General features: G+C 47.7%; 2 protein-coding genes across 2 annotated transcripts; one reads left to right on the forward strand and one right to left on the reverse strand.

The window, feature by feature from the left end:
• Nucleotides 1-10,187: 10,187 nt before the first annotated feature.
• PtA15_17A390 (uncharacterized protein) lies at nt 10,188-10,602 on the forward strand (the record flags this gene model as incomplete). Its single annotated transcript, XM_053164502.1, has 2 exons — nt 10,188-10,377; nt 10,457-10,602. The coding sequence occupies 2 exons, from the start codon at nt 10,188-10,190 to the stop codon at nt 10,600-10,602; spliced, it is 336 nt and encodes a 111-aa protein (XP_053028463.1).
• A 6,268-nt stretch (nt 10,603-16,870) lies between these two features.
• Nucleotides 16,871-18,081, reverse strand: PtA15_17A391 (uncharacterized protein; the record flags this gene model as incomplete). The annotated part of the gene is made up of 2 exons (XM_053164503.1): nt 16,871-17,298; nt 17,370-18,081. 2 exons carry the CDS (start codon nt 18,079-18,081, stop codon nt 16,871-16,873), a joined length of 1,140 nt encoding a protein of 379 aa, XP_053028464.1.
• Between the last annotated feature and the right edge of the window lie 1,327 nt (nt 18,082-19,408).

The raw sequence follows: 19,408 nt of genomic DNA on the forward strand, positions 1-19,408 counted from the left end.
TTGTGGCTTGGGATGGAGCACCACACCGGGCGTAGAGGTAATACAACCTCAATGACCAGAAGGAATTACTTCCATTTGCAGAGGTCATATAAACACAGCAACTGGAGGGATTCCTTCCGGTTGCCAAGGTTGCATGGTCTCTGCAAAGAAGTGACCGCAGCAGGGATTCCTTCAAGTTGGTGAGGTCATAGATGCAACCGGTGTCAAATAGAAAGCGGGATGTATAGATTAAGTTGAGTGCCCACCTTCCATCTAGAATAGTTCCAGGCTTTTTTGGTAGTTGGCACTGAAGCTCTGCAATGTACAAATCCCTTCAGCACTCCTCTGTGAGTCTGATACAATCCGCCTAGTCTACCAAGGGCTCAACTGCTCTGCTTCCTCATGCAAGAACTCTGCAAAGGTATGATTTTAGGGCAGGTAAAAACTCTCCGCACGCTTGTAATCTGTAAAGTGACACCAGAAAACAGCTACTACAATGTTGGTACCATAAGAGTAGTAAGTAGAATGTCATAATAGTGAGCAAAAAGCCGTCCCCTATCCCCCACCGTCCTCCATTCCCACCCAACGTTGTCTGCATCCCCTTTCCCGCACTAACAAAATCCTCCTGCATTGCCTCTCAGCCTAGCACATCTCCAACACCTGTTCTCCCGCACCCTGCGACTAGCCTCCGGAGTTAGTCTCTACCCAGCGCTTCCACCCCAACATCATCCCCTTCCGCTGCCCCGGTTCACCTAACTCCGCACTGCTACCAGTCCGTCTGTGCACTTGATACTCCGACTCTCAGCTAAATCTCCGTCTAGGCCGTTGTGGTAGACGGAAAAGTGAAAAATCAAAAGTTTTTCTTTGTTGACAGATTTACTCATACTGGGCCTCAAGATACCACCAAATGGACCCCAGAAATGGATTGTACAACCAATTTTACCCCTAGTCACCACTGGAGGCGTCACTGGAGCCCCTCTGGATTGGAACCTACACTTCTTTGGACACTCATGGACACCCATCACACGTTCAACATACCCAGTCACCAACCTGTCACAAGCCTCAAGCCAAGGATTACAGCATTATGCTTATACACATCAAAGGATACAAACATACATCTCCCCATCAGACTACAGTCATTACATATTATCAAGTACTCTTCTATTTCCATATTATGATGTCATCACACACTGACTCTGCAGCCTCAGACTTCATTTATGCACCCCCTGCATCCACCTGCCAACTCATGCAGTCTACTGTCACTTTACACAGCCTTCATGCGGCCCTACTGCATTCTTATGACATCATTTATGTACCCCTTCATGACACATTATGACATCATTTGTATCTACTCTCACCAGCTAAAATCCCTCACACTGTTGTCTAGATTAGTCAAAACCCTAACCCACAAGACCTCTGGGGATCCAATTTTGTCTATATAAGGAGCTCTCTCCTCCCCAATTGTCAGCTCCTCAGCTCAGTATTCCCCAGTTATTTACATACCACCTTCACACTTACCATCACTTCTATACCTCACCACAACCCTCATATTTGCAAATAACTACTGAACTCACTCTCAACTCTCACATACCTGTTGTCAAACAACTTCATCTGGAACTAGGCCAGACCTATCACTTGATTAAAACTTGCCAAGCTTAGCTTGGTGGTCTTGTTATCTGATAGTATAGAAGGGCAGAGTTTTGCACCTCCATCATCCCCTTCTCCATTCAGCAAAAGGGTTCCACAACCGCTTTTGAGTCTTACACCGTGGCTTGAACCCCGGTTCCCTGCACCCGTGTTGGTCGCTGGGTCCGCACCCACCTCCGCCTGTTGACTTTCCTCGTGCTTTTGTTTGGTTGTACATTCAAGGTTCCCTCAGCAGCATATAAGCACGCGTGCTTTTCTCCTCTCTCAGGAATGCACAAGCTTTCCAATGAGCTCAGCCGCCCGCGCTTTCTGGCCATTCTCTGACGGTCTGCCTACTTATACCACCACACCGGTGTGGAACTACTCTGAGGGAAGAATAGAGCTTGAGAGGGATTTGGTGCTTGAAGGGCTGCCTCTCAGAAAGAATATAAGAGTATGGACTCTTAAGGAAAGGTGTGGCTATGGAGATTCTTGAGGTATGTCTAAGGGTTTACTTTCTACTAATCTAATAGCAAGGTAAAGGTAATGTAAAGTCTGTCCAACCTGATATATTTGGCATAGACTTATCAAGCTTGTCCACTCTGATTTAATGGCATAAGCTAGGCTAGTGAATGGTGACCAGTTATCTGAATTTCTGGGGCAGGATCTGATGGGGAACAAAAGGTAGGGCCAAAGAGGGCAGACTATATACAAAATATTATGGGGCTGAGTTGTGGTTGGAAGAAAAGATGAAACAGTGAAAATTCTCAATCAAGGGGCTGAGGCTGAAAACTGCTATGGGGATGGAAAGTTCTAGAATGAGGCTGAAATGTGGAGAGACAATGAAACATCAGAAGACAGGGATTGCATATCATATGAAAGGCTGAAAAGGGAAGGGCTGAAACCAAAGAAGACAAGGGGGTAATCAGGATGGGATCTCTATGGTTATTACATGTGTGGCTAATTCCAAATTGGGGTTGTTATACTGGATTGGGAAGGGAGGAAAAGATGATGAATGTCAAGGGTCTTTCCTAATAGTCTGGCTCTGTCTGATGGGTAACTTTCTCCCACTTGTGCCTAGCTGGGTGCTTGAGGATTATTGAGTTGGTGTAGGTGGGTATCCAGAAGGTGGGGAAAAAGGGTGAAGAGAGAATGGGGGGCCTGTTGATGGGTATGAGCTGTCCTAGCCTTGATCCTCAAGGGGCATCAAGGAGATTCACACCTCCTCTCAATGAATGGTCCGTGCCGGTCCTTGAGGGGACTCAAACCTCTCGATTACCGGATTGTGCTGGTCATTGAGGGGACTCACACCTCTTGATGACCGGTACAGACTGATCATCAACAGGACGTATTACTCCTCTCTCCCCTCAATGTCCGTCCAGGTCATCGAGAGGAGTAACACCTCCCCTTGATGACTAGTCTGTGCCGGTCATTGAGGGCACTTCCACCTCTCGATGACCGGTCTATACAGGTCATCAAGAGGAGTAACACCTCCCCTCAATGATCATCACTCTGTGCCGTTCATTGAGGGGACTTACACCTCTCGATGACCAGTCAATACAGGTCATCAAGGGGAATAATTCCTCTCGATGACCGGTCTGTACCAGCCATTGAGGGGAGTAACATCTCCTCTTGATGACCGGTCTGTGCCAGTCATCGAGGGGAGTCTCATGTCCCCTCCATGACCGGTACAGACAGTTCATTGAGGGTGGAGCACTCCTTGGTCATTGAGTATAAGGGTCTCTGTACTCCACTCGATGGCCCTTGAGCGGGATTAAACCCCAGTCCAACGCTCAATGTCCGTCATTGAGTGGCGTTCACAGGACCCGATGGCCGGTCATCACTAGTGGAGTACACACCCCAGTTGATGGCCGGCCATCTGGTTGGATGCATACTCCGCTTGATTGCCATTCATTGAGCGGAGTGTGGTTATATACTCCACCCGGTGGTTGGCCATCAAATGGTGGGTTGAAGAGATATTTGATTGAGGAGCTTATGTAAGCCGCTCCGAGGAGGCGCGAAGTGTAATGCCCCCTGTTGATCCCCCTTGTCACACAAACGTACGGCCGTACGTTGGTGTGACACACACCAATTCAAGTCAACAGCTTCAAAACCAAAACAAGCCAAAATTCAATTCAACAAGGAATTAAATCACTCTATTTTTACAATAGAAAGAAGTATGCAGAGGAAAACAATAGTAACCCAACTTGGGAAGACAGAAATTCATAAATTCCAGACTAATCAACAGTAGTTCAGGCTCAAACTTTGGGGCAATGTCAATTGTAAGTCAGATATGTTATTTTTTTCTTTATTTAAAAATATTTCTTAAATCAGGGAGAAGAAAATGGTGCAGTCACCACGGATGTTTGCTCAGCACCTGTTTACGAGTGCCTTTGCCCAATCCATGCCCAGGTTTGGTCCGATCCTTGTAAGGTACTGGTTCAAAGTTGGTCTGATCTTTATTCAAAGAATGGTTGATTTCAGGCGCAATCTAACTGGATCCTAACTGGAATTGTATGGGATGAATTGTGGAAGTTACATGTAGAACATACACCATACCTATGCTGAAACTAAGCCCAACTGTGATCAGGTGGACTTGATCCACAATATTGACCAAATATATGAATGTTTTGACCTGATTTTTTACCTCTGTGTATACCCATACCCTGTAGATTGCTCTGATGCATGTTTTTGTATTTTTTTGGGTCAGCCTAAGTACACTCCAAAAAAATCCCAAAAGCACTCCACAAGTGAGTGTATGGAGTGCGCGCTCCAATGATTGTTGGAGCACAGAGTAGAATACTCCAAGTTGGCTGGAGTGCAGAACCAGGGACTCAAGAGTCTTTGGAGTGCACCACAAAGAACTGCAGTGGCCAGCAAATGTATTGAGTGCCGGTGAGTCCCACTCCATAAAATTAGAGTGCATATCCCCAGCACTCCATTCATGATATTTCTCCTCCTTGAAAGGGGAGTGCAGAGCTGGAGTGCATATGGGGTTCAAGTTGAACCTCAGTCAAGCAGGGTATACTATGTACACACCCTTTCTGGCCCACCCAGATGCCCGCTGACATCTCTTGATCACCGGTAAACCACGGGGGCAAAAGAAAACAATCTTGATTGGAGTGGAATCTCCTCTTGATGACTGGTCCATGCCGGTCATCGAGGGGACTCACACCTCTTGATGACCGTGGTCATTGAGAGGAGTGATTCCCCCCAATGACCAGTACAGACCGGGATTGAGGAGGTTCACACCTCCTCTTGATGACTGGCCTTTGCTGGTCATCAAGGGGAGTCACACCTCAATGACAGGTGTGTACAGGTCATTGAGAGGTGTGATTCCCCCCGATGACCGGTACAGACCGGCATCAAGGAGATTCACACCTCCTCTCAATGAATGGTCCGTGCCGGTCATCAAGGGGACTCAAACCTCTTGATGACCGGATTGTGCTGGTCATTGAGGGGACTCACTCCTCTTGATGACCGGTACAGACTGGTCATCAACAGGACATATTACTTCTCTCTCCCCTCAATGTCCGTCCAGGTCATTGAGAGGAGTAACACATCCCCTCAATGACTAGTCTGTGCCGATCATCGAGGGCACTTCCACCTCTTGATGACCGGTCTATACAGGTCATCAAGAGGAGTAACATCTCCCCTCAATTATCATCACTCTGTGCCGGTCATTGAGGGGACTTACACCTCTTGATGACCGGTCAATACAGGTCATCAAGGGGAATAATTCCTCTCGATGACCGGTCCGTACCAGCCATCGAGGGGAGTAACATCTCCTCTTGATGACCGGTCTGTGCCAGTAATCGAGGGGAGTCTCATGTCCTCTCAATGACCGGTACAGACAGGACATCAAGGGTGGAGCACTCCTTGGTCATTGAGTATAAGGGTCTCTGTACTCCACTCAATGGCCATTGAGCGGCATTAAAACCCAGTCCAACGCTCGATGGCCGGTCATTGAGTGGCGTGCACAGGACCCGATGGCCGGTCATCACTAGTGGAGTACACACCCCAGTTGATGGCCGGCCATCTGGTTGGATGCATACTCCGCTTGATTGCCATTCATTGAGCGGAGTGTGGTTATATACTCCACCCGGTGGTTGGCCATCAAATGGTGGGTTGAAGAGATATTTGATTGAGGAGCTTATGTAAGCCGCTCCAAGGAGCCGCAAAGTGTAATGCCCCCTGTTGATCCCTCTTGTCACACAAACGTACGGCCGTACGTTGGTGTGACACACACCAATTCAAGTCAACAGCTTCAAAACCAAAACAAGCCAAAATTCAATTCAACAAGGAATTAAATCACTCTATTTTTACAATAGAAAGAAGTATGCAGAGGAAAACAATAGTAACCCAACTTGGGAAGACAGAAATTCATAAATTCCAGACTAATCAACAGTAGTTCAGGCTCAAACTTTGGGGCAATGTCAATTGTAAGTCAGATATGTTATTTTTTTCTTTATTTAAAAATATTTCTTGAATCAGGGAGAAGAAAATGGTGCAGTAAACCAGAAAAAATGTGAAAAAATGTGATCCTTCTGGAAAGACAGTTTTTTTATAAACTTGGCATCTAATTCACTACACAACAACTCCCAGATTCAGAATTCACGCCTTGAGTATCTTGAGAATTGTTAATCCTCATTCTGAATTGAATCAATCCATATTTTTTTTCTGAAAGATCCATGTGCAGTGGAAGTTGGAATTCAATGTGATTCAACATGTCCTAATTCACTTGTGCATGGCTTGCCCTTGAATCCCCACCAAAAAAGGAAAATTTGGAAAATTTGCTTCAGGGAGCCAGTTACGGCACACAAAAAGAGTTTGCAACTTTATTCCAAGGTGGCTACACCACCCACTTCCAAGGGTGTAAATGTTATATGTTGCCATTTCAAGAATCAAGCAGCAAATGGTAGAGCCACTCCACCTCATACCCAAAGCTCATTTCTGCCAATAAATTAGAAGAGAGATCTCACATCCCTGATCATTTTAAATGGACTGAATTGGGGATTGCCAATACATGCATTCATCATTGTCAAATGGAACTTGACTATGAAATTTTCAAACGGTCTGCTTCAATTTAAACACAGGCTCAGCCACTACCAGCCAGATAAAAAAAAAGACTCTCTTCAAACATCAGCACCATTCAAAGAACCCATTCCTCCCAACAAACTTGAAGTAAAAATTGGAATTTGAAATCAACTTGCATTTCAACTCCCTATTCTACCCAACATATAAATCAATCACAACCAGATTTTTGAGTCTTGTACAAGTTCTTTCCTTAAATCTAAGTGAAAATAATGACTTTAGGCGTAAATATGATTCTTCTTCTTATAGTTTTTTCAGAGACACATCTTGCTATATGTTGGTTCAACTGTTGGAAATCTCAGAAATGGTGAACTAGATCACTTCTGGGATGTTGCTTTTGAATATGAATCACAGGTTGTTTGTTTCCATGCATTTTTGTGTCACATTTTCAGTAACCATATTTTCATCCTTGATAAGTGGTGCCTAATTGTATCTAAGCCTTGTGATTTTTTGCTACAATTTTTTCATGTAACAGCTAACCTTGAAGAATCAGATAACCAACTTGCAACCAAAAACAATTCATGGGGATACCCTGTTAACCAAGCTGATCTTTTATTCTTCTTGCATTCCTTTGAGGAATAAAGAATGTCTCCTAGTTGAAACCTGATGGTAATATTTCCGCTTGTATCTTATACAAGTGTTCTTGCTACCAAGCTCCTGAGAAACCTTGTAGTGTTTGCTCTTGTTTTGGGTAGGCTCCTTCACATGTTGAATTTCTCAAGGTTTGGATTTCAGCCAAAGAAAACACCAGCTGAGGCTCTTGGAATTCTAGCAGAGCTGATTGCTTGCGGGCCATTGACACAACATGTCAAGCAGAACCAATATAGCATCTGCAGATGGGACAACTGGCATGGAAAATGATGCACATTCAATTAATAGCAAATATTTCAAAACACTACTCCCCACATCATTCCTGAAACAATCAAAGGGAGCCAATCTAGAATATGATGATTCAATATAAAATTAGCCAAGAGAGCCACAGAAATTTGAGTAAGAATAACATGTTGAGATTGAAATTGATACCCAAGATTGTCCACTCATCATGTCAAGCAGACCCAACCTGGGAAATGCATGCGTACTGGAAAACTGGCACAGAGAGTAATGAAGATTCAATCTAAAAGAACTGTTAGAGAGGAATTCAATTTTAGAGAAAACACACCAAAAATTCACCGTTAAATATTTAATACATCAAAATGTTTTCAAATTTACTACCAAATCTTTGTGTTCAGATTGAAATTCATTTTAAACAATAGATGAATCAGGAATTTTGCCAAAGAGTTTCTCTTTTCCATGCTCACATATCAAGTTTATCTACTGCTTTATTTCTTATGAAATGACTCTCTGTAAGCTTCAAGGATTTATCTTGAGCATCTTCTAACACTCAGAAGGGTGAATTTCACTCTTTCACAAGAAGTTGAGGAATATCTCGGGGATATTTTGAAATTCAAGTTGACAAGATCTTCTCATGGAAAAGTTTTTTTTATCCTCACAAGAGCCTTAGAATTCAGTCTCAAGCCAGATTGAACCAACACTGGGTCGCTACGCTAACCATAGCGGTTAGCGTAGCGTAGCGCAGCGCGAATGCGCTATTTTTTAGCGTAGCGTTAGCGCAATTGCACACATATGCGCTAACGCTATGCGCACGCGGTGCGCAGCTATTTTAGCTGATAGCGTAGCGTTAGCGCAGATGCGCGCAATTGCGCTAACGCTACGCATGCAGGGCGCAAAAGAGCGCGCGCTACGCTGCGCTACAGCACTTTAGCGGGAAAAAAGGGCTTTTTTTCCGCTAAAAGCGGTGTAGCGCAGCGCAGCGTAGCGTAGCGACTGTAGCGGCGCGCTAATGCTAACAAAGAATTGGCGCGCTGTTAGCGCCGCTGAAAATTAGCGCAGCGTAGCGGCGCTAACAGCGCGCTAACGCTATGCAAAATAGATGGGCGCTTTTTTCCGCTACGCTAACGCGTAGCGCTGAAATAGCGTAGCGTAGCGTAGCGTAGCGTAGCGACCCAGTGTTGATTGAACCCATCTCAAACTTGCCTTGAGCTAAATTCAGCATTGATTCAACATTAGTCAGCATGGATTGACCACAAGTTAATTAAGTGGAAATTGAGTGTAACTTGCTGATAGAGTTCCGGAAGTAAGTTTAAAAGGTTGAAAAAATTATTGAATGATTGGAATTGCATGCAAGTGCTGAGCAAGCTCCCCTGGTATAACCCCATGATTAATCAAAATATCCCACTTTCTTAAATCCACAGAATCCTAGAATCCTGGATCTAAGTTAGAGATGGCAAACAGGTACCTGTCTGAATTCAATGAAACCGCTTCTTGAGTGCTTGTGATCAAATAAATTCAATATGTAAAACTTCCATGAGATGAAGAACTACTTGAACCTGAGTAGGACACTCAGCTAACTGCATGGTAAGGCACACATACAAGGCCAGATGGCAAATAGCCCACAGGTACCTCCTGGCAGGTACCTGTGAGCTATTTGCCATCTGCACTTGTATGTGTGCCTTACCATGCAGTTAGCTGAGTGTCCTACTCAGGTTCAAGTAGTTCTTCATCTCATGGAAGTTTTACATATTGAATTTATTTGATCACAAGCACTCAAGAAGCGGTTTCATTGAATTCAGACAGGTACCTGTTTGCCATCTCTAATCTAAGTTTTGGGGTGTTTTATTTACAAATCACTACAAAAAATAGTACACACAGTTAAACACAAGCACAAGTTGAAATCCCCAAAGACCCAAAGGTCCTATGGATGACCCTCCAGCTGTGCCATAGCAACGAGCAAAAGTGGGCCGGTTGTTAAAGGTGTCCAGGGAGGGCCTAACCAAGCAGTTAGGGGGCTCCCAGGGAGGGGGTAGGACAAAACTGGATCCCCTGGGGCCTTCAAATCTGATGGACCGCCCCCCTTAAATAAGCTGTCTGGAGCTTCCCCCCCCACCAACTCGTCCCCAATGTCTTGCCGTTACCGCTTGACTATCACCTGCCACCGCCCACCTTCCAGCTTGTCTCCACTTCCTTGACCGTCACCGCTTGCCACCGCAACTGTCACCGCATCTCCCATCACAACAAACCCGCCACCAACACCCTCGCCTCCAAGCCATCGACCACAGCCCACACCCCACAAGCTGAAGACCAGAAACAAGCGGGAATAGCTAAATCGGATTGTCTTTGTCCAGTTTGGCCTGTCAACCGTTGCCTCCGTCTCTGTCTTGCCCTCCTACACGCTCCCCATCCATCTCTACAGCCTCTAAAACATTGACAATGAGTTCGACAATGCAACCCCCGGTGTCCTTGAAGTATTACATCAAGTCGGTCTCCACACACACATACACATAGGTAACTACACATGTACCCAAATAATCCGGCGAAAAACTGATTTTGATTGATAAAATTTACAGTAATCCATCCTGCTTGTTCTTACAGCCGCGCTTGATTTATTCTGGATGTACAACTGATCCAGCTCGACTTCTGGGATTCCGCTCATGCTGATTCTAATGGGCCTGATCATCGAGCCAATGACCTTTCCCAACCAAGTCAACCGGAACGGCCAAGGCCTGGGCTCCTTCTCTTCCCAGCTCACCGGCGCCTGTCAGCCGGTCTTCCACGGCTTGAACCAGACCGTCGGCGGTGGCGGACACCGTGGAGGCGGCGGCCTCCATCGTGAAACTCCGAGTAAGAAGTATGGATCAATAAGATTTTTTGATTCCTTCAGATCAATCGCAGAGATTTGTTGATCTCTCTTTCTTCATAGTTTCTGCCCCTCCGCACTCCACTGGGCCCTTCCGAAGCGCCAAACAGGCCTCTCCTTTGTCTCCCACCAAGCCAGCGCCGCGCATGCTGGCTTGGTGTGTTGGCTTTGCCCTCCAAATTCCCCAGCATACTCGCCTCGCCCGATAAAATCCACAGCTTCCCCACTCGCCCTTCGAGCGACGTCTCACCTGCCTCCTCGCACAAGAAAGCCTATATTATGGGGCCAGTGAGATGAGAGCCCCATCCAAACCTTGTTGGGGCTGACTAAGGGCACCATGCCGAGACACTCAACCCTCACCCGGCGTCAAGCAGGCAAATGACGCACCACCCATCCTGAATCTCTGCCCCACGGATCTTCTCGCTTCCCAAAAAGGCCATCCATCCGGTGTTCAAGGCAGCCCCTTCCAAGGCCTCCAAATGCTCTCTACTTGTACCCCCTCCACTTACCCAACAGCTGGCCAATTACGCGGACTGTGTCTTGCTGAGATTCAGAGAAATCACCCAGTCAATTGCCATCCTTTGCCTCTTATTACCCCCTTAAGAATGAAAACCTCAAGTGAGATCAGAGACTTCCTTGACCAGGTCTGCAACCATTCCAGCTTTCCATCCCATTCACAGATGCCGAGTACAACGGTTCCAGTCAATTTGCTTGCCTGTCCTGGCTGTAGTCAACACCCCTCTGTCACTTTGACTTATGCCCAGTCTATCAATAGAAAAATCACTGGTGTGGATGGCCAACAGTTGAGATTGAATGGAAATTAGTTGATGAAGATGACACATCTGTCAGTAACTTCATTTCTGACCACCCTCCAAACTCAGTCCCTGAAACAACACTGCAAGAGCTACGCTTCGCTACGAAAAGCGGCACTTTTGCGTAGCGAAGCGGAAACACGCTACTCTGGATCCAGAATAGCGTTAGCGCTAGCGGAAAATTGCTACTTTGAGCGGTAGCGAAGCACCAGAACCGCTACTGCAGTTTTGGCCTGCGCGTAGCGAAGCGCTTTTTTTTGCCGCTTTGCTACAGTATAGCGCAGCGGAAAAATTGCCGTTTTTTGGCGCTTTTTGGCGCTAATAGCGCTTTTTAGCGCCAAAAGCGTAGCAAACCGGGTCGCTTTTGTGTCAAAAGTGTAGCGGGCATCTCTGCCTTTTGGTGGAAAATGCCAGAAATAGTACACAAACATCAATCCTCCATCATTTTATGATGTGCAGTATTGATGTTTGAATGGTGCTATGGTAGCGCAGCAAAATCGCTACAGTAGCGTTTTTTCCGCTACTATAGCGAGAAGCGTAGCGAATTGCTGCTACTCTGCGCTAAAAAAAGCGCGCTATTTTCTTTAATTTTTTCCCCTTAGAAAACAACGGTGGGCCGCTACGCTACACTACGCTACAGGGCCACTTAGTGTTAGCGTAGCGGCAAAAAGCGCCCGCCCATTTTGAGTAGCGTTAGCGCGCTGTTAGCGCCGCTACGCTGTGCTACGTTTCAGCGGCGCTAACAGCGCGCCAATTGTTTGTTAGTGTTAGCGCGCCGCTACAGTCACTACGCTACGCTACGCTGCGCTACAGCGCTTTTAGCGGAAAAAAGGCCTTTTTTTCAGCTAAAAGCACTGTGGCGCACCGTAGCGCGCGCTCTTTTGCGCCCTGCTTGTGTAGCGTTAGCGCAATTGCGCGCATCTGCGCTAACGCTACGCTAACAGCTAAATTAGCTGTGCACCCCTTGCGCGCAGCGTTAGCGCAGAAAGGCGCAATTCCGCTAACGCTACGCTAAAATGTAGCGGAATTCCGCTACGCTACGCCACGCTAACGCTACGGTTAGCGTAGCTGGCCCACCGTTGTAGAAAATGTAGCGAATAGCGAAGCGCCAAGTCCGCTACAAATAGCTTAGCAAAGCGAGGCTAAAACCGCTACGCTTTTGCTACGCTGCCGCTTTTTGTAGCGTAGCTCTTGCACTGTTGCCTGAAATTATTCTCCTCCAACATCTCCACTCTACACACCAGACACAATAGAAACATATTTGGAATTAGAACTGCTGAACAATGATCCACAGCTCAATGGTACATGGGTGAAGATGCCAAATCAAGCTGATAATGAAAGTTTTGGTCCAATTTTTTCAAACACACTGATCTTTTCACCCACTTATCTTAGTGTTTTCATATGTATTTTTTGCTTCCTTTACATGATGATTATCTATCCCAAAAACCAAAAAAGGGGTATTTCTAAGGGACAGGAGTTGTGGAGACGGTGTCCAGTAAATTTGGTGTGGGCATTGCAAGAAAAGCCATGAGTTTGAAAGTAAGGGATGAAGATGATGGACTCCGTCTGGACTTCAAAACCAGAGGGGGATTGAACAGGGTCAGAAGCAGAAATAACACACACTGTTTGAAATTGTAATGGTAATTAGAAAATACCAGAAATTTCATGTGGGTCTTCCAACAGGCATACACACACACAGTGGTTGGTTTCAACATGTCTCTGGTCTTGAGACTTGGGCTAAAGCTAGCAGATGGCGAGTTGGGACATGTTCTCTGAAATCTACAGCGGCGCAGCCGCCTTGGCCTCTAGTATTATATAGTAGTAATATGAGAAACTATTGTTTCTGCCAAGCAGTTGAGAATTCCTTGCAGTGTGGTTGTACATATGTTTTTAAAGAGTTAAAGTAATTTATATGGTCAAGTTGCAGACGGTATCAATATGATATCAGACCCTTTCCAACAAACATTCAGCATAACTTCAGCACAAAATTACACATCACTTGGAGCCAAGTCCTTAAAGAGAACTTAAAGGGTTCCTAAAGAGAGGGGTGAAGGCACTTGCACGCAAGTGCTGAGCAAACATCTGTGGTGAAAAAGTGATAGCAATAGCTCCAAGCCAAGGTAAAATTGCTATGCGCGGTGTGCAACAATTTTTTTTTTTTTGCTTTTTCTTTTGCTATGGTTTAGTGTAACATCAGCATATTAGCGGCTAGAGAGTGCTTCTCTGCGCTATCAGCGGACAAAAGCGCCAGAAGCGTAGTGGTTAGGGTTGCTATCAGCAAAAAAAGTGCCAGAAGTGTAGTGGTTAGGGTCACTATCTGCGCAAAGCGCAGCGGGTGTGCACTTTTCCACCCACAGGGCTAACCTGGAAGCACTTGTATATATCCTCACCTTGGAAAAAGGTGAGTACAATTTAAACCAATGTCACGTGACCAACTTTTTGTTAGGTATCAAAGGAAATGTTCTGTTGTGGTGGAAAGCAAGCCTTCCTGCTCAATCTTGTGTGTATTTCACAGCACTGACCATAAAACCTTGGTTCAGACTCAAGCAGCTTTGTTCCCAGTCCTGGCATCCCTTGCCAGAGACTACTTGGCATGTGCAAGCAGCTTGGCACATGTGGAGCAAACCTTTTCCGCAGCTTCTGTATATGTACCACGGTTTGGAGCTCCCTTGCACCTCAAACAATTGAACAATTGCATTAGTGGTCATCTTTGGCTTTGGAGCGGAGCCAGGGCTAAAAGCCAATTTGATGACTTCCATGCAGTTCTTGATGCAGCCAATAAAACTGCCAAGTTCAACACTGACAGCAATTAACAACAATCATCATCATCAATTTGTTCAATCATCACCAGGCTTCTCTCATGATCATTACCAAGCTGCCTTTCTTCCTCTCCCAAGTCCTTCTTTTTCCATCTCCAACAATATCATGTCTTGCTACTAACTGATACACAACCAAAATAAGAGATACAAATATACATTAGGACGGTTCACCTAGGGCCGAAACCAGCAAGACCAAAATAATGTTTATCCCACGGTCCCAGTCAATTTGGCTGGGAAGGCTTGCTGATTTGTAACATCAGCAGGGTTAAAAAATACCTACGTGAACCATCCTATTACTTAGGCCCCGTTTGGCTGCTGCGTTATATGTCATAAATTGTTGAATTTATAATGCAACGACCCAAAGTTTGCCCCCCGTTGCCACCAAAACTTTGAAACCCCTGGGGGTTGTGCATCATAAATTCAACCATTTATGACGTATAACGCGGCAGCCAAACGGGGCCTTACATATTATAAAATACACCCGGGGAGCACCTCCACGGGGACATCACTCGGAATCCACGAGGATTCCACGATGAACCCGTGCAGCGGGCGGACCAGCGGCTTCTGGTCCACACGCCCACGTGCTCACCACCAATTTGATCCGGGGGGTATCCACGGGATCACCTCGACAAATCCACGGAAGCCTTGGGCTTTCCGTGGGCACAGCAAGGACTCCTTGTGATACAAACAAGAGACCCGGGCCACAGCAGCCTCACCATGAGTCAAATGTTTGGCTCCAAGTGGATCCTTGGTGGGCTTCACAGCACCCTGAGCTTGTCCGTGGTATCCACTCGCGGAGGAAGGGGCACCATACTAAATCCGTCAGATATCATGGCATAAATTTGTACCGCCAGGGTCCCAAACTGCTGCATTGCAATCACTTGGCCGTGCAAAATGAGAAAAAATAACAATCACAAAAAAAGGAAAGCGTGCAGAGAGAGAGAGAGAGCAACAGGGTGAAAAAAACAAGAATGAAGGATATTGCAGAGGAAAAAGGCTGTCAGCCCCCCAGGAAAGAGAAGAAGAGCAAGACGCACAGCCAGCGGCAAGCTTGGCTTGCCCACCATAACAGCAGCACACACAATCTGGGCAAGCCTGGCCGCTTGTTGTGGGCATGCCCACAGTAGTCATTGTCAACAAGCTCCATTTCCATCTGGTGGTTGAGGCTGGCCTCGTTCAGCTCGGCCAGGGGCGCATTGACCTTGCAGCAGTTCCTGACCACCAAGCCGAGCAATCTGTGGAGCGCAAGGCCAAGCTCGGTGTGCTTGGCGTCCTTGTCAGGGCCGTGGTGGTTGAGAGCCTCGTAGGCGCTGATCAGCAGCCGGTGATGGTCAGCGTGGGGCATAGGACTGAGGAGAGCAGTGCTGCGCACGAGGGACAAGCTTGCACGTGTTGGCGGATGGGCTGCTGCTGAGCGGGTGAGGGTATCACTTAGCTTGGCCAACAAGAGCTGCCAATGGCACTGCCAGCATAATTAGCTGGGTTAAGGTTATCCCAGTTAAACTGGGATGAACTCAACCAATTTAAACTTGGTTGATCTCAACTGATGAAATATAAATCCAAGGTACCCCCCTTGGATTTATATTTCATTGGTCAAGATCAACCCATTTTAAAGTGGTTGAGTGCATCCCAGTTAAACTGGGATGACTTCATCCCAGCCAAATATGTTGGCAGTGTGGCCCAGGACCCGCTGGGATTGGAGCAGCTTCAAGGAGGTGCCCAAGCTTGAGGAGCGGTTGTCGGCGTGTTGGCTGGGCAAGGAGGTTTTGTCTTGGTATGTGCTCCTCAGCAGTTGCGCGAATGGCTTTGGCTGGGGGAGTGGAGCGGTGTGGTGAACAAAAGAGGTCACTACGTAGAAATGTCAGGACCTCCGCTGCTCCAAGATGATTCCCGGGTAAAGTTGGGTAATCTGGGAAACTCCGCTCCGCTCCGCAAGCATGTGTAGGGGTGTCATGATTGAAAGAAATGAGTCAAGTAACATATAAATAACCGCAAAGATACGTAGAAAAGCCGCAATAAACCGTAAAATACGCCATAAAGTACACAAAAGACAACTCTGTCATAAGTAGTAATATCTCCGCCGTAAAGAATCCATACCAGAGTAATCAGAAAAGAAAGTAAAAGCCCGTAAAAGAAAACCACATCCCATAATAGATTGATGGATGGGGGGAAACTCCCCCCCCCCCCCCCCCCCATATCCGTACAAAAAGGGAAAACAATGTGAGAAAGAAAACCTTCCTCCTCCGCCCGCCATCTGTCAAGCCCCGCTCCCACAACTTTGCACGTCATCCGCCCATTCCGCTCTCACACAGATCTTCTGTCAACATCACCGCACGTCATCGCCCATTGTTGGACTCCTCTTGCCTTAGCTTCCTCGCCCCTGTCTAGCCTTCAATGCCGGGATCCCACACGCCGCCTCCGCCCCAGCTACGCCCTCTGACGTAGCCTGATTTGGCTGCCACGGCTTCCCCCGGTCACAGCCTATACTATCCAGTCCGCACCGGCCTGCTTAAGTTGAGTCCAGCTCCGCTGTTGAGCTCCGCCGCCGCCGCGCCGCTGAGATAACCCCGCGCACCGCCTCATGAACATTTTCCGCACTGTGCCGCTCCGCGCCAGCCTTGCGGAATCCGCAGCCCGCAACCTCCGCAAACCCGTGCGGACAATTTGGGTCCCCGACCCGGTTTTATTGTTTCTTTTTTTTTATAGATATCACTCACGAGGCGCGGGACTTAAGCGGAGCAAATGGGTCATTATTTACGTGTTTATTACAGCGGGACTGTTCTTTTTTAGCTATATACAAGACAAGATACGGACGATTGATAAGAAAGGGAACGGCGGGTCTGTTACTACAAACTAGTACCGTGGCAGGCGTGATCTTGAGGAGTGCCATTGGCGGGATCTAGTGGCTGAATGGGGAGAACATCAATGGCGCGTGTGCGGAAAACTTGATCTGAGCAGAGGATACCGGTGAAGTAGCAAACACGGTCCGGCGGCGGAAGATTGGAGCGAGTAAGCAGAAACTCAATGTGTTGATGGAGTTCTTTGATGCGCTTGGTAACAACACTTTCTTTGTAGGCCCTGAGGAAGTTGGGGTTGGCGGCGAGGCAAGGATTGTTAGGTAGTGGCGGAGTGGCGTTGGGGGAGTTTGTAGAACAAGGTGGCTCAGTGGCGTCTTGAGGAGCGGAGTCAGAATTGTGGACGTTGGTCCCTTCCGGTGAATTTGCGTGTGTAGAGGACCCTTTGGCAGCCGGTGCGGTGTTGGGAGCGTGTTTGGCTTACAGCAAAAAGAGTTAGGAGACAACGGTCAACGGCAAACGGAGCGGAGAGATAGACTAAGACACTTACATGGAACAGACGGGTGGTTTTGATTTGGAGCCAAAGAACAGGGCGGAGAATCGTCTGTTGAGATATGGCGCTGGCGACGAGAGATCGGAGATGGAGGAGTTTGGCGGCACGTTGTTTGCGGCTGCGACTGATACGGCGCCTTTTGAGAAGGCGGAGCGTGATGAGATGCCTCTTGAGGAGGCGGATGGGCGGTTTTCTGGCGTTGTTCTTGAGTGCAAAGACCGGTGGCGAGGCGTTCTGCAAAGCGTTCATCAACTAGAGGCTCACATAGGTTGTGTTTCTGGCTCCAATGACGCATGGAGTTGGCCCAAGCTGCGGAGGTAGCATAGTGGCTACGGACGGGCTTTGGTGTCAGCATGTTGCAAGTGCGATCGGAGACTTGAGGAGATGGTGATTGTTGTCGAGGAGGTGACGGAGGTATATGTGGGGAACAACGGGTTCGGCTGGATTTCTCTCGAGGAGGAGGGGTTCCGAGCACGGGCGTAGATGATTTTGATGGAGTCAAAAGTGGAGATGAGGGTGGAAGGTCTGTATTTTGGGTTTTTGATGGACGGCTAGGCCCTTCGTTAGCGGCGGATTGTTTTCTTGGATTTTCTGGATTGGACGGAAGAAGAGAGCACTTCTTCTTCAGTTGGCAACAGAGGTCGCAGGCCTTGGTCGGATCTTGACGGATACAGGTAACTCTGCGGGTCCAACAGGTGTTGCATTTCATATTTCTTTTTCTTTTGTTGGGTTGTTGATCAACAGTTATGACGGGTTGGCTCACGGGTTGTGTACAGGCGTTGTTTATTTGACGTGTATGGGAGTCCTGGGGGCAGGACTCTAAGTCTGGGGTGGATGTGATGCTAAAACCGGGTCGGGGACCCAAATTGTCCGCACGGGTTTGCGGAGGTTGCAGGCTGCGGATTCCGCAAGGCTGGCGCAGAGTGGCACAGTGCGGAAAATGTTCATGAGGCGGTGCGCGGGGTTATGTCAGCGGCGCGGCGGCGGCGGAGCTCAACGGCGGAGCTGGACTCAACTTAAGCAGGCCGGTGCGGACTGGATAGTATAGGCTGTGACCGGGGGAAGCCGTGGCAGCCAAAGCAGGTTACGTCAGCGGGTGTAGCTGGGGCGGAGGCGGCGTGTGGGATCCCGGCATTGAAGGCTAGACAGGGGCGAGGAAGCTAAGGCAAGAGGAGTCCAACGATGGGTGATGACGTGCGGTGATGTTGACAGAAGATCCGTGTGAGAGCGGAATGGGCGGATGACGTGCAAGGTTGTGGGAGCGGGGCTTGGCAGATGGCGGGCGGAGGAGGAAGGTTTTCTTTCTCACATTGTTTTCCCTTTTTGTACGGATATGGGGGGGGGGGGGGGGGGGGAGTTTCCCCCCATCCATCAATCTATTATGGGATGTGGTTTTCTTTTACTGGCTTTTACTTTCTTTTCTGATTACTCTGGTACGGATTCTTTATGGCGGAGATATTACTACTTATGGCGGAGTTGTCTTTTGTGTACTTTATGGCGTATTTTACGGTTTATTGCGGCTTTTCTACGTATCTTTGCGGTTATTTATATGTTACTTGACTCATTTCTTTCAATCATGACACCCCTACACGTACTTGCGGAGCGGAGTGGAGTTTCCCAGATCACCCGACTTTACCCGGGAATCATCTTGGAGCAGCGGAGGTCCTGACATTTCTACGTAGTGACCTCTTTTGTTCACCACAGCGGGGCGAGCTGAGGATGAGGCTGCTTGGATGGGCGCTGATCTGGGAGGCAGCGCGAGCCAATCGGAGGTGGATGTCCTGATGATCTGTGTGTGTGTGTGTGTTGAAATGGATGAGTCAGTTGGCTAGTGTGAGTGGCTTTTGAGACGACACCACCAACCTTCTGATGTCCATTTGCATGTTCGACTCCTTGACCCGGCCAAATCCGCCTTGCGCGGCGGCATAGCAATGGTGTAACCGCTGCGCTTCGCTAAAAAAAAGCGGCCATTTAGCGCAGCGCAGCGGCCAATCGCTACATGGCCAGCCTGGAAAGCGGTAGCGCAGCGGGAGCAC

The sequence above is a fragment of the Puccinia triticina genome, chromosome 17A, assembly GCF_026914185.1.
Source record: "Puccinia triticina chromosome 17A, complete sequence".
NCBI lineage: Eukaryota > Fungi > Basidiomycota > Pucciniomycetes > Pucciniales > Pucciniaceae > Puccinia > Puccinia triticina.